The 14021-nt window shown below is 40.4% G+C and overlaps 1 protein-coding gene across 3 annotated transcripts in view; it reads left to right on the top strand.

Moving 5' to 3' along the window:
• XRCC5 (X-ray repair cross complementing 5) overlaps positions 1–14021 on the top strand; it is a 2194257-nt gene that overhangs the window by 182110 nt on the left and 1998126 nt on the right. For 2 of the 3 annotated variants that reach the window (XM_044060671.1, XM_044060672.1), the window contains exon 4: positions 10882–10930. The exons of the other annotated variant lie outside the window; for it this stretch is intronic. In XM_044060671.1, the coding sequence (XP_043916606.1) occupies positions 10882–10930 (49 nt within the window). The remainder of the gene's footprint in view (positions 1–10881; positions 10931–14021) is intronic. 3 annotated transcript variants of the gene reach the window in all.

Consider the following 14021-nt stretch of genomic DNA (forward strand, 5'->3'; position numbering starts at 1 on the left):
CAGTTCTCTATTATGACTTTATTTAACAACAAATGATCCTTTGTTCCATATGACTTTCTTTTGTTACCCTTTGGTTCTATTGCCATGGTTGAGCTTTTTTCTAAGTGACTATAAACTCAGACTGCATCCGTTCCACCGTATATTTTGATACATTGTCTGAGGACAAGTTATTGGTCTATAATTTTTGCAGGTGCACTATTAAAGAGGAGTATGATATTTCTTGTGGTGTCTGGAATACACTTGTAGTTCTATCTTTGTGTAAAGATAATAATTATTTTTGCCAGAAGTTTACTGCAATATGACTGCTTTTATTTGTTGAGAAAGTTCAGAGCGAACAAGCTTGTACTGAGAATCAGAGACCATGTTTGTGGTTCATGTGGCTATTTCCTTGCACACTTGTATTTGTGGGATGATTCCTGCAACATGTGTTGAGCACCATGGATGTTTTCCTGGCATTTCTCCTGTTTCACAGCATTAGCATGTATGCTTCAAGTATTGACTGACCTTGTTTTTGTTTGTCATCATGAATGCAATCTCATTTGCAGGGTTATGGGGTTAAGATTGCTATATTGTTGAGAGAGGAAATATCAGATATTATGAACTGATTTTGCTGTTCTTGTTGTGGCATTGTGACCTTCCTTCTGTTCTAATGATCTGACGGCCCTTACAAGAAGATGGTATATAATTCATGGACTCTGAACTCGACGAGTTACATTTGTTGAACTAAACATTTGCTGAACTTACAAGTAATATTAGTAAAGAGATGTTTTCAGGGACAAGGCTTCTTGCAGTCCTCATGTTAGAGGGGCTGCTGCACTCCCACATCCTCTTTACTTTCTATCTCTATGGTCAGCCAACACTTGAGAGACAGAACCACCTTGCAAGGATAAAAAATGCAATGCACTGCAGTACAGCAAATAGATATTTGAAAAACATTCTGGGGCTCTTCACCTCAAGGAGTAAAGACCAGAAAAATGCATTCTGGGAGATATTTGTCATTTGGTAGATTACCTTGCTTCAGCACAACATTATTTGATAATATCTGGATTCTACACATGATATTGGTTATAGTTTCTTTTTTAGATTGTCTGATTTTGACTCCTGTCCAGCTGTGAGTACAGGACTGAAAATTAGCTTAGTGTGGAATCTGCTTTCTCTGTGTCTCAACTGAAATCTATATTTCTGGACTTACCTATGCATAGTTAGATTACTAAGATTTGTATTTGTGCCTCCTTTTGTTTCTGCTTCAGCCTTTAACGTTTACCTGTAGGTTTTGTGGCATGAGTGTGAACTTGATGAGAAACATTGCCAGTGATAGTTATTGGCACTTTCTTTTCATACATATCAGAAATTGTTTTGACATGGTAGCCTGAGTAGTCCCTTTTTTGGAGTTTCTAACCCTGTTTAACTGTGTGGCTTGTTTGTGGACTCCAGCCACTTCAGCACAGTATTCCTGGAAATTCTCTCTCTCTCTCTCTGGATTCAGTACTCTATTTGTGCATTTGTTGTGTCTGTCTCTGCACTTTGTTTTTTCCCTTGGGCTGACCCTGAAATTGACTCTATGTGGTTTACTGTGCTAAACAAATTGTAAATAAAAGCAATCAAGTATAGTCTGTATGATTTTCTCCCCTATTTTATTGGTGTCCTGCAGGTGGATCAAACAGCTGTTGGTGGCCATTTCTTTTTTGGATAGTCTGATTCTGGTCCCTAATTTTGATTGCTGTCCAGCTGTGAGTACATGAGTGAAGATTAGCTTAGTATAGAATCTGCCTTCTCTGATCCTCAACTGGATTTATTACTTGTTTATTGTCCTGTTCAACTTTATGAAGTGTCTGCAAGGTGGCCTACAGTCAATTTGAAGGAATAAATTACATATGGTATGGCCTTAGTCATAAGTCTGCTGCAGCTGCATTTTAAGCATGTGGCTTGTTCTGCTGTCTCCCGTATTTCTTATCTCGGGTAATTCATTGCTTTTAATATCTAAAACAGGATAGCCTATGGTGACATTTAACTTACTGTTTTAAACGTTATCAGCAGCTACTCATATTTTGTTTTGTCTGCTAAAAATGCATCTTTTCCCAGGTCTATATACTGTCTAGATTGGTGTAGTAACTGCTATCCATTATTTTGTTTGGGGCTGTCTTATCAGCAACTATAACTTGGTGTTTTATCAGTGATATGTGTAATCAACAGGTGTGTAATTCTCATCACTACTGAACTTAAAAGGTGTCATAGTCAGGGGCTGCAGTCTCATGACTCGCATCTTACCTTTTTTTATTAATATGAGAGGGGCAATTGGCCTTAAGAACATGTGGTAAATGCACACTGTTGCCTCAGACTGTAGCTAACGTATCACATGCAGGTAAGCTTTACACTGTACGAGTACTGTACTGCTTAAAGTTTACTTGTTAGTTCCCCAGGATTTCACTTAGCTCAAACTGGCAAGCGTCTTTCAGTGTAATTATACCAAAAGTAATAGTATGATCACATTAACAAAATGCGCGCGCACACAGCATTTCCTTGGAGGGGTTAATAACTCTGTATTACAAGCACTCCCTGTTTTGTTTTTAGTAGTACTCCTGCCAGCTATACCCGTCTTGCACATCAAAGACACAAGCTTACTCTTAAAAATAGGCCATCTGATGTGTTGATATGATTGGTGTAGCTTTAACCTGAACAGTACCTCTTTGAAAGGCAAGAGCCAACAGTTTACTCTTTCCCTTAAACTGATAAGGAAACCACTAGCTACAGACATTTAAAATTGAATAATAAAACTCTTTGAAATAAAGATAAGCAATGTAATTTAAATATACAAGCAGATAAAATCTTGCAAAAGAAAATATAAATGTGTTTAAACATTCATAGAACTCTCTATCTGGCAGCTTATCTAGTCTTGCCTGTGTCACTATCAACACTGGTACTTGATGTTCTACCTGTCTGTGATTTGAAAGTCCAAACAGTAGTTGCAAGTCTTCATAAACCATGGAAAAAGTGCTTGAGCTGCTTAAATTCCCCATTTCTGTTGGGTGAAAGATATTTTCTGCGTTGGGTAATGATATTTCTCATATAACAGTCAGATTTTAAAAGATGAATGTGCTTACAGTATATTTTGAGTGTATATATTAATGTGCCTGGCTTTTATCTCCACATTGTGTTTCTTTTTCAGTCTTCAAATAAGATCATGATTTTTTTTCAGCTTAAAGCAGTGCAAATCTATGCACATTTGAGAAGCAGAGTTCATCTCAGTTTCTAATACTTTTTTTCTACATTTTCTTTGAAACAAGTCAGATATTCCATACTTCTCATATTCATTTTTTTACACTGTACATGTAACATGTATAACATGTACAATGTAAAAAAAAAAAAAAAAGAATATGAGAAGTATGGAATATCTGACTTGTTTCAAAATGTAGAAAAAAAGTGTTAGAAACTGAGATGAACTCTGCTCCTCAAATGTGCATAGATTTGCACTGCTTTAAGCTGAAAAAAAATTCTCAGCTAAGAGCGTCTTCTGTGTGGAGACGTGCGTGAATGGGCGTACCTTCGTTGAACATTGTGCGTCTGGGCTGGCACGTAAAAAAATCTACTGCCAGTCATTAGCAGACCGGAGTTCCGCTGTGGCGACCCCTAACTGGGAAAAGCCAAAAGACACAACAACATGTTATACATGTTAAATTTTGCAAAGTTTAGATAACTGTTTTTATGTGGAAAACGTAATCGTATTTACTTTAATTTGCTGCCTTTAGAGATGTCTTCTCTTCTTTGTTGTGCCTCCCATTGATTTTATTTTCATTGAATAAGTTAAATGTGGTAGGTTGGAGAAGCACTAGTGATACTTAATGGTACCCTTGGATGGGATCTACTCGTATCTGCTAGGCTAACTTAGCAGTCCTGGGGTGATGATATCTGAGGCTAAAACATCTTGCCTCTGCATGGTTATTTATACATACCAGTAGCTACAATCCATGGCTTGATTGTCCTATGTGGTGCACTGTATTCAGATATGAGGTCTATCCACAAGAAGTCCAATATAATTGTTGATTTAGTGTGTTTCAATGATTTTGAATTCCTGACTGAGAACTAGTAATTACTATATTTTGTGCTTACTTGACTGCACCAGTCTTTTCTCCTATTTAATTTCTTCATTGCTGTAGATGTGGCATCAGCAGGTGTAGCTGTATGGTTTACATAAGATTTGAGAATAGTTCTGTTTTCGCATTCTAAGCTGCAAGTATATCCAATAAGAAACGGAACAGGAACAAACTCCAAAAGTTATCTCATTTATTGTACACCCAGTAGCATTAAGGTTTTCTTGCCAGGGTTCATAGATTTTTCCATGATGTGGTAGTGTTCATAGGTTCATAGGTTTATACTAGGCTATCTGCCCTAAGGCGTTTATAAGCCTAGCCCAAATTTTTGTGGCTTACGCCACCCCTTATATGAAAAAATACTGTGCCCATTAGTTTGTTGTGCCTCTGTCCAGCAGTGACACAGAGATGATTCCCGGGATAAACCTACGATCTCCCATCCACAGGTCAAGATTTCTCTTGAACAGAGCCAGTGAGGTGCTCTGCCTCACATGGATCGGGATTTTATTCCACAGCATAGGGAGTCTCTGAGTGATAAATCTATCCCTCCAGCACGTCCTATTTATATCCGTGCTAAGGTTTAAGTCGCTTGTTCTAGTGGTTTTGGTGGATTTGGATTTTTTGAGGTGCAGCATGTCCATTAATTCCAGGTTGGACATGGCCTTGTATGTAAGGCACATGTCACCTCTGAGCAGACTGTATGCAACTGAATAGAGCTGGAGTTTCTTCAATCTGGCAGCATATGACAGATTTTGGAGTCCCTTTATCCTTTTGGTGAGGAACTTTTGGGGTCTCTCCAATTGCTGCAGATGTCGGGTGAGATACATCCCGAATGGGGCATTGTACTCGATCATTGGTCTGATAAGTGAAGAGTACAGGGGAACAATGACCTCACTAGATCTGGATGTGAATCCCTTCATGATCAGGTGGGCAATGTAGAAGGTCTTTCTAACCACTTTAGCAACGTGAGCGTCAAAAGAAAGGCCACTGTCAACCTGGGTCCCCAGGTCCCTGATAACCTCTTCTGTGCTTAGTGGATTGCCACCTATATGGTAGCTTGGGGTTACCTTGTTTTTCCCGAAGGGTATGACTATACATTTTTGGCGTTTAACTTCAGGCCATGGCTCTGGCACCAGCTATCTGTTTCCGTGAGTCCTTCTGAAGGATATCCGTGTCCGATGCACTTTCCACTATGGCGCCAGTTTGCAGTCGTCTGCAAACTTTGTCAGCCAAAGTCCTCCCATGTTGGCCTGTACTTCTGAGAAGTAGATGCCGAACAATAGGGAGCCAAGGACCGAGCCCTGTGGGACACCACTTGTGACCGGCTTGGAGTCTGACGTAGCGCCAGCAACTCTAACCCTGTGGGTTCTGTCCTTAAGCCAGTTTGCAACCCATCTTGTGACATATGGGTTTACATTTAAGCTGGTAAGTTTTTCTACAATACCCAAGTGGGGTATTGTGTCGAAGGCCTTTGCAAGGTCAAGGTAGGCTGTATGGACTGCCTTTCCCTCATCAATGGCCTTGGTGACTGTTTCGAAGAAGTCGACCAAGTTCAAAAGGCATGATCTGCCCTTGACGAAGCCAAACTGGGTTGGGTCCAATGTCTGCAAGTCCCCTATATCTTTGTTTATGAGCTCCATTATGATCCTCTCCATAGCTTTGCAGACTAGACTTGTTAAGCTTATGGGGCGGTAATTACCAGGGTCCGTAGAGGCACCGCCTTTGTGGAGTGGGACCACAGTTGCCGTACGCCACTCCTTGGGCACGTATCCTGTGGTAAGGCTGAGATTAAACAGCTGCCTTATGCGCGGGTTTAATTCCTCATTTAGCTCGTGTAGCACACAGCCGGGGACACCAGCCGGTCCCATTGATGCTGTGTTTTTAGCTTTAGAGAGAGCAGCTTTCACCTGTGCATTTGAGATGTCTGGGAGGCTACACACTGCTGGGATAGTTCTCTCCTTTAGGGGGGGATAGGGGGGTGAGGTTTGCACTGAACCTGTCTGCCTGTATGTTGGCAATGTCTGTGGGTTCAGTGATTTTTGTATCATTTTGGACTAATTCTGAGCATATCTGGGAGTTTCCACCCAGGTTCCTAACATAGCTGAAAAAGGCCTTATGATTGTCCTTTGAATCCATGGCAGTTTTTCTCTCAAAATTGGCCTTAGTTGATTTTATGAGTGCTCGTATTTTTTACTAATAATGATCAGGGGTGACTTCCCTTTTATGGATTTTGTTCTATCATGTAATAGCTTTCTCCTCTTATTGTAAAGTTTGTTAATGGCTGGGGTCCACCAGACTGGACGTTTGCCCTTTGTGGAAAGAGTCTTGGTTTTATTTGGGATTGCCTGATCCATGCAGTCCTGGAGGTGTTCATAGAAGGCATTTGTAAGGGCTTCCGCAGCTTGGGTTGTGGTTTCCACTGGCTCAGGGGCATTGAAGGATACCACACCAGTCTTGAGTAGTGTGAAGTTTGCTTTAGAGAAGTTCTTCACTGTGGTCTTTTTTGTTTGGGGTGGGGGCGGGATGTGGATTTCCAGTGAGATTAGTTTATGATCAGATCTCACCAATGAGGGATATACTTCCGGTGTGGAGCATTTTGTCCCCATGTTTGTGATAATGAGGTCTAGTATATTTTCTCCTCTCGTGGGAACAGTGACTAGCTGTTCCATGGCATTTGAATTTATGAACTCCAGGAACCGCTGGGCTAGAAAGTTAGGGCTTGAGTAATGTTCCCAGTCTATATTCGGGTAGTTGAAGTCACCCAATATGATGGTGTTTGGAGATACATTTATACCCTCCAGTGTCTTCAGGAAGGCTGTGGGGTTCCTGAGTTTGAGAGGGTGGCCTGTAGCATGCTACAATTTGTAGAGCAGTTTTGCCTATGGTTAGTTGCACCTGGATGGTTTCCGAAGCTTCGTGCGTTGCCACCAACCTGGAGGTGTGGGTATCCTTTGAATATGGATACACCCCCTCCTTTTGTGGTGTGGTCCGGGTTTTGGGGCCGGAACGCATGATATGAGGTAAAACCTAATAGTGCCGGGCTCTCAGGAGCCTTGAACCAGGTTTCAGTTACAGCACAGACATCGATGTTCTCCATACTGAGAAGGGCCTTGAGTGCGTGCATTTTGAGATTTAGATTTCTGGCATTGAGCAGCATTACACTTGGGAGGGTGTCCCAAACTGGCTTGTTTTGGGTGATTTCAGCATGGATTTTGATAAATACTTTGTGCCTGTTATGAAATGTTGTGTTCATTTACATAGTCATCTTTGCTTTCCATAAATTTGATCTGTTATTTAGATTTGAAATTTCAGTGGGTGTGTTCACTTAGGCATGGGGTGGAGCATATCTCTGCATTAAATCACCAGTTTATCACCTTCATGCTCCCCAGTGTTGTTCCTCTGGTGTTCAGATAGAGTACAGGAACTTATGTAATGTTACCAGCTCTGATATGTAATGTTAAAACCTCTGAGTTAGAACTGTACCAACTCTGATTTGTAATTTTAAAAGCTCTGAGTTATTACGTTATCAACTCTGAGGTATAACACTACCAACTCTGATTTATCTTCAATCTGAAACCAGTTTATTTTGGATTATAGTGTTGATGGTCCTGATCTACTGACTGCAGTACGACAGTGCTGTAGCTTTTTATCATTTTGCCCCTTTGCATGTACCCTGTTACACCTTTGGCCGGCATGAACCATTGGATGATCTTAAGCTACACAGCCTACATGGGACCAGATGAAGGATGACTTGCCACTGGAGGGGTTTTTCACCTTCTGGAGGACCAGTTCATCTTGCCTGTACAGTGCTGTAGGTACCAGTTAGAGATCTCCCGTGAGCAGACATATTGGGGAGATCTTTGGTGTATTAAATCAACAGGACAAACTTTCATATGGTAGACAGACTGTGTGGTTTACTCATTTGATAATAGTAAATTTCATCACTTGGGATAGCCTCTAGATAGCAGTCACACTGCACATGACTGGTCCAGCCAGAGACTTGCCTAATAGGGTTTTGGGAAGTGTTTATATTCATTGTTTTCATAAAAAAAAAAAAAAAAAAAGTGTGTGTAATACAGTGTCCCATGTCTGAGATCTGGTCCTTGCTCCAGCAAGGTCCTTGTATGCTCTTGATCATTTTATTTCCAAGATTGCATCATGTCCTTTGTAGACTGGTTAGTTTCCATGGTCATGATTGCATAAGTCCTACGGAATTCCAGCCTGGATATGGATAGCTGCTGTACTATTTTGAATCCCTTAATTAGGTATTGGGCAAGGAAGTCATTATTCCACTGTATTCAGCATTCATCAGACCTATCATTGAGTACAACGCCCCCTTTGGTATGTATGTAACTAGGCATATCCAACAATTGGAATGTCCACAGAGGTTCCTCACTAAAAAGAATACAGGGTGTAAGTAATGTTTTCTTTTCAGACCACCACAAGGCCCTATCCCTGTATTTTGTCTGCTGTTGAGAGGAAAGCTATGCCTGGCATACAAGGCATTGTCAGATCCCAGTCTGATGAACCTCCTGCATATCTGCAAAACAAACCACTAGAATTACTCATTCTAAAGACTTAAACCATGCCTGTGATATAAATAGGACCTGCTAGAGTGAGAGGTATGTATCCCGGAGACCACGCCTTGTCTAGAACAGGCTTCCCTATCCACGTGAAGTAGAGTTCCTCCCAAACCTAATTCAAGTGTAACTTGGATAATTGGATGGGGTATAGGAAATTCATCCCTGGTTTGGCACCTGTGTCTCTAATGGATATATGTCTTTAGCGGACACAGGTAGCCTGTAAATGGTTCATATCTCAGGCCCCTGCTAATAAATGTTTCATCTCCCAAGCCCCTGCATACACTTATCAAGGGTACAAGAACATATCAGAGATTTGGGATGCATGGCTAGGCTTAAAAAAGTTCTTGTGGTCGTTAACCTAGTAACCACTTGTGAACCTATGAGTAGGAGGCTTAAATCCTTGGAATCTTTTAGACACTGAGACCCTTAACATTCTGATTTCAGAGCTTGACATGGCACTAAGAGGGCAGTCATTTAAGTGATACAACCAACTTGTGGGACAAGATGAGCACTTTTTTCCACCCTGCTACTCTTACAACTCTCTGCTGCATTTAATGTAGTGGACCACCAGTGATGCTGGAATAATTAAGGCCCTCATGTGGTGGGATATCCTCTGTAGTTCTGATTAAGTTGCCTTATGCCTCTCTGGATGAGCAGTTTATGACTAACCTTTGTTTTGTAGAGACCATTATTTTTTCCTGCTGTTCAGGACTCTGCCTTCAGAGCTTTGTTCTAGTTTGGATTTACTCTTGCTTTTACGTTTATGATTTACTGCATGACAACCATGGGATTCAGCAGAGCTGTAGTACCTACTGGGTAGCACCCTTCATGGTAGATATAAATTGATCTAAAATCAGGCTTTTCTTGAGGGGTCAGCAGTACATCTTTTCCTGTCCACGTAAATGTGGACAGTGTCTTCAACTTGCCTTAACTGTGGGAGTCGTCATTAATCTCAGATCTTTTTGTAGCAAAGCCCAACTGACCGAGCCCTTTTTATTTGAATACCATCAAAAAGCATGTTGCGTGAACTGGGGGGTAAACCTCCACCAAACTAGGTGCAGAGGTCTTTGTACACACTTAACTGTTTTAATCTACGTCAAGGTTGCACAGCCTCAGGTTAAGTTAAACATTTTGATTTAACCCATTCATTGAAAGGAGAGTGATGCATCCAGTCTTACTATAAAGTGAGGGAGGACTCAAACGATTGGGTGCAAAGTCTTCATTGCCATTTCTTGATTTGCAGTAAGGTGCTCCCTGTTGGATAGGGGTGCAGATCAGCTGGTGTATGATGCAACTGTGCTTATGTTGTTGATGATGGTGTTGTGCCGTACATCATCCTGACCTTTGTCCATTTTTAAGCCTTGGAACTTCTGGAATGATGCTGAATGTGAATTGGTAAAAAGGATAAACTCAACCACAGGACCCGTAACAGGAGTGTCCCCTAGATAGATCAATTTAAAAGGTAAGAACTTGCCTATTATTTTATATACATCTTTTTTTTTTTTTTTGTTTATGGAGTACTTAATGTAAAGAACTATTTGATAACTAAAGATGTTACTGGTAACATTTTAGTCCGGAAGTGTATTGAAGTAAGTCATGTTTGTCTCGATGATGCTGCCCCCTCCCCAATTTGTCTTATGTTAGTAATGTACAAAGACAAATGTTTGTGCATCATAAGAAGCATTTTTTGATTAGAAGAAGCAGTATTGTGGTGCAAAAGGCCAGAAATGTGCTTAACTTTGACTAAGGTTTAAAGGAGATTTACCAGCTGTATATACAAGTCCTGGCCTCTAGACTGGTAAGAGATTTTGAAACTGTTTTCTGTATTTTTTTTTCTTTGAAGAAAGTAATTTATTTTTACTCCTTTTCTTGAGAAAAGGCGAGTAAAAGTCTGTCCCTATAATACATTGGCATACTGTGTGACAGGTTATTTGGACCTTATGTTTGAGTAAGTTAACTCTTTACCCTTCCAGTGAAATGCAGACAGCTTGGCTTTTGTTCATCATTTTAGTTTTCATTCTGTTTTTCATGTCTTTGTCATTTGCTTATACCTTTTTATTTTTTGGGGGGAGGGGGTCTTTATTTTTAATATTTCCTTACTTTCTACCTTAAATTGAAGGTTGCTGCAAAGAACTGCTGTCTGACTTGAAAGTTTTGCATTTAGTCTGAGTATATCGTTATTTAAGAAACCTTAACTCCTTCCTTCACAGTTTTAGATGCACTTGTAGTTTGCATGGATTTGCTGCAGCGAGAATCTGTGTAAGTATTTTATTTAGTATCTGTAAGAAACATGTCATGTATGAGTGTGGGGCAAGTGCACAAATCTCAGCACCAGATGAGTTTTGACATTGAGAAAACAAGAAGCAGACCTTTAGATATGCTAACCAGGGACATTCCAAAGGAGTACTTTTATTAGTTGCCCCCCATTTGCAAATTAAAATTAAATACATTTGCTCCTTCACTCTTTCTAGTTAATATTAAAACCACCACCTTGAAAGGCATTGCATTCTGTCATTTTGTGAGATGTGATGCTATGCTTTTTATATTTTATTTTAATTTGAATTTGTTAACTGGGATAGAGCACTAACCCCATTGATCATTTCAGTCTCATCCTGGGAGTAAACACAATAAATGCATGACATTATGTACAGAGTGAAAGACAAATGCAAGGTGCGCATAAATTGCATATACATGCATTATATGCAGAGTGACTGACTATAACATGATATATACAAGAATAAAATAGAGTAGATATAAGACTTGGCATGCTGAAAGAATTACAATAAAAAGTAGAATCGGAGTAAGCTATGTAGAGGAAAGTAAGGTAGGATGAGGTTAAATTATATGACTGTAGAGAAAACAGTTGCATTGTCCATGTATTTTTTAGTGTGCTTTACTTCTGACAGGAAAATGTGGCAAGAAGAATGGTCTTTAAGAAACTGGGATTAATTCACACATTTTGGAATCCAGGACTGAGAAAGCATGATTTGTACACTGAAGCCTAGTGTGAAGAGGGGGTAGAGATGGGTAAAGAGATGTGAAGATTGGGTAGAGATGGATGAAGGCTGCCAGCCTAGTCAAATAGAATTTGGCGCATAACTGTCATTTGTAAATATGGATATAAACTGCAAGCTTTTTTTTCCTTAAATGAAAGAAAATACTAAAATGTTGAGCTTCAAGATTGTAGCAACATTGTCATCTGCTGTAAGGAAAACCAAGTCAAGCATTTCAAGTTTTTCTTTAGAAGTTAAAATGATTTCAAATCTATCCTTTTCTCTCTAGAGCCCAGAATCTGTCTGGGCTAGCACATTCTTTCTATTGTGTTAACTTAAGGAATAATTACTATAGTGAAATATATTTTATTGTAGCTTCCTGAGCAGGTGTTAGCTTGCTAAATGTAGCCTCTTGGCCTGGGAACCCCAGGCAAAGTGTCAAAAATGATGTAATCTTGGAGGGCCCAGCAGAAATGTTTGTTAGTGATTTTAAAAACTATGGCTCAGCGAGAGACTAAGTATTTTTGTCTAACTATCCAACTCAGCACTGCCTTATGCTCTATGTAAGTAAGTTACTTTAGAAGTATGTTTTCTTGTAGCAATAGCTAGGAATTAGAAAAGATTAGACTGTGTTTTTCTGTTATGTCAGAACTGTACTACTGAATTATTTTAAGTTTTTGTGTGATTTCTGAACTCTTAAATGGCACTGTGGTGTAGTAGTATTGTCTTGTTTTTATAGTATTTAATATTAAATATTTTTAAACCCTTTTCAACTGTGGTTGTTTTATGTAGAGAGAAATTAAGCTCTAGAGCACATTGCATAGTTATAAGTGATCCTGTACGAAGCCCTTCCAATAAGCCTTGATTGCTTAGTTACACTACTATGGGTTAATAATATTTCACAGTAATAATTGGGCACCCTTTTAAGGGCCTTTGGTTAGCTGATAATTATTAGCTGGTGGTGGCAGGAATTACTACCATATAGTCTGGGTAATGGTGACACAGCTAGAGAATCTGTGTCAGTTTTTCCCAGGAATGTCTGTGAAGTTGTATAAATACTTATCTCAAAGTGTATGTGTATGTCAGCTACTTGGGCTGGGACACGAAGCACTGGCTGGACAAGAGAGGGTACTGGAGATTAGCTTGCCAGCTAGGCTGAGATCTGGACCCTATAGCTGTGCCAGTGGGGAGTCTTATTGGGGAGCAAGGGAGCGACCAGCTTCAGGCTGACTCTGATCTCTGTGTGCTCTTATGGGAAATTGCACTTTACTGTGTGTATTTATCCTTTCTCCTATATGAGACGCCCACTCCGGTGTTAGTGTTGAGGATTGAGGCTCCTTGATTGCTGGGCCAGGACATGGGCATCACATTTGTTGTGGCAGTGGTGGGATATCCACATCGCATATTAATTAGTTGGCAAATACTAATTGGCTTGAATCCTGTAGCTTGTGTACAGGGATCTCTGAAGGTGTTTTGTGCTCTAAAACAGCCACGCAGTGAATACTCAGAGTTCAGATTACAATTGTTATATTTCTTTTGTTAGCTTAGTCAGGGTGAGCAGGCAACATGTCAGCAGAGGAGTATGGAAAGCTGACAAGGAGCCAGCTGGTGGAGATGTGCCAGGCTAGGGTACTGGTGCATGGAAACCTGACTAAGGCAGACCTGATTGCAGCATTGGTTACAGCTGCATCATAAAACAGCATCCAGGAGGACAATCAGACTGGCAGTGGAGATGCAATTTCCTCGGAGAATGGACAGCTCAACCTTTCTGCAAAGGACAATCAGACTGGCAGTGGAGATGCAATATCCTCTGAGAATGGACAGCTCAACCTTTCTGTAGTGGATTTAAAAATCCATCTGGAGCTAAAGAGACTTAAGTTGGAGGCCAGGCATTTAGAGATCGCAGCCGAAGTAAAGTAGCATCAGAGGAGGCATGAGAGGGAAATGCTGACTCTTCTCCAGAAGGGGAAGGGAGTAGCTGGACCCCAGAAAGACAACAGGTCAGTAAATTTCTTCCGCAATTTAAAGAGGGGGATAATTTTGATAGTTTCATTCATATGTTTGAGAGAGTATGCAAACAGTATAGTGTTGACCAAAGGCTCTGGGTATAGTTCCTGACCCCCTTACTCCATGGAAAAGCTGTAACTTTTTTGTCAAAAATGCCAGACGCTGTCTGTTTTGATTATACTACTGTAAAAAATGTCTTTTAGAATGTTTTAAGCTAACACCTGAAATGTATAGGAAAAAGTTTCGTGAGCATAGACGCAATGCAGATGCAGTGGCGGCTGGTGACTTCAAATCACAGGGGGGCTGCAGGAGACGCTGAATGGGCGGGGTCAAAGGGAAGCCTGGGAAGG

This window comes from Protopterus annectens, chromosome 2.part0 (genome assembly GCF_019279795.1).
Source record: "Protopterus annectens isolate FY-2018-M chromosome 2.part0, PAN1.0, whole genome shotgun sequence".
Lineage (NCBI taxonomy): Eukaryota > Metazoa > Chordata > Ceratodontiformes > Protopteridae > Protopterus > Protopterus annectens.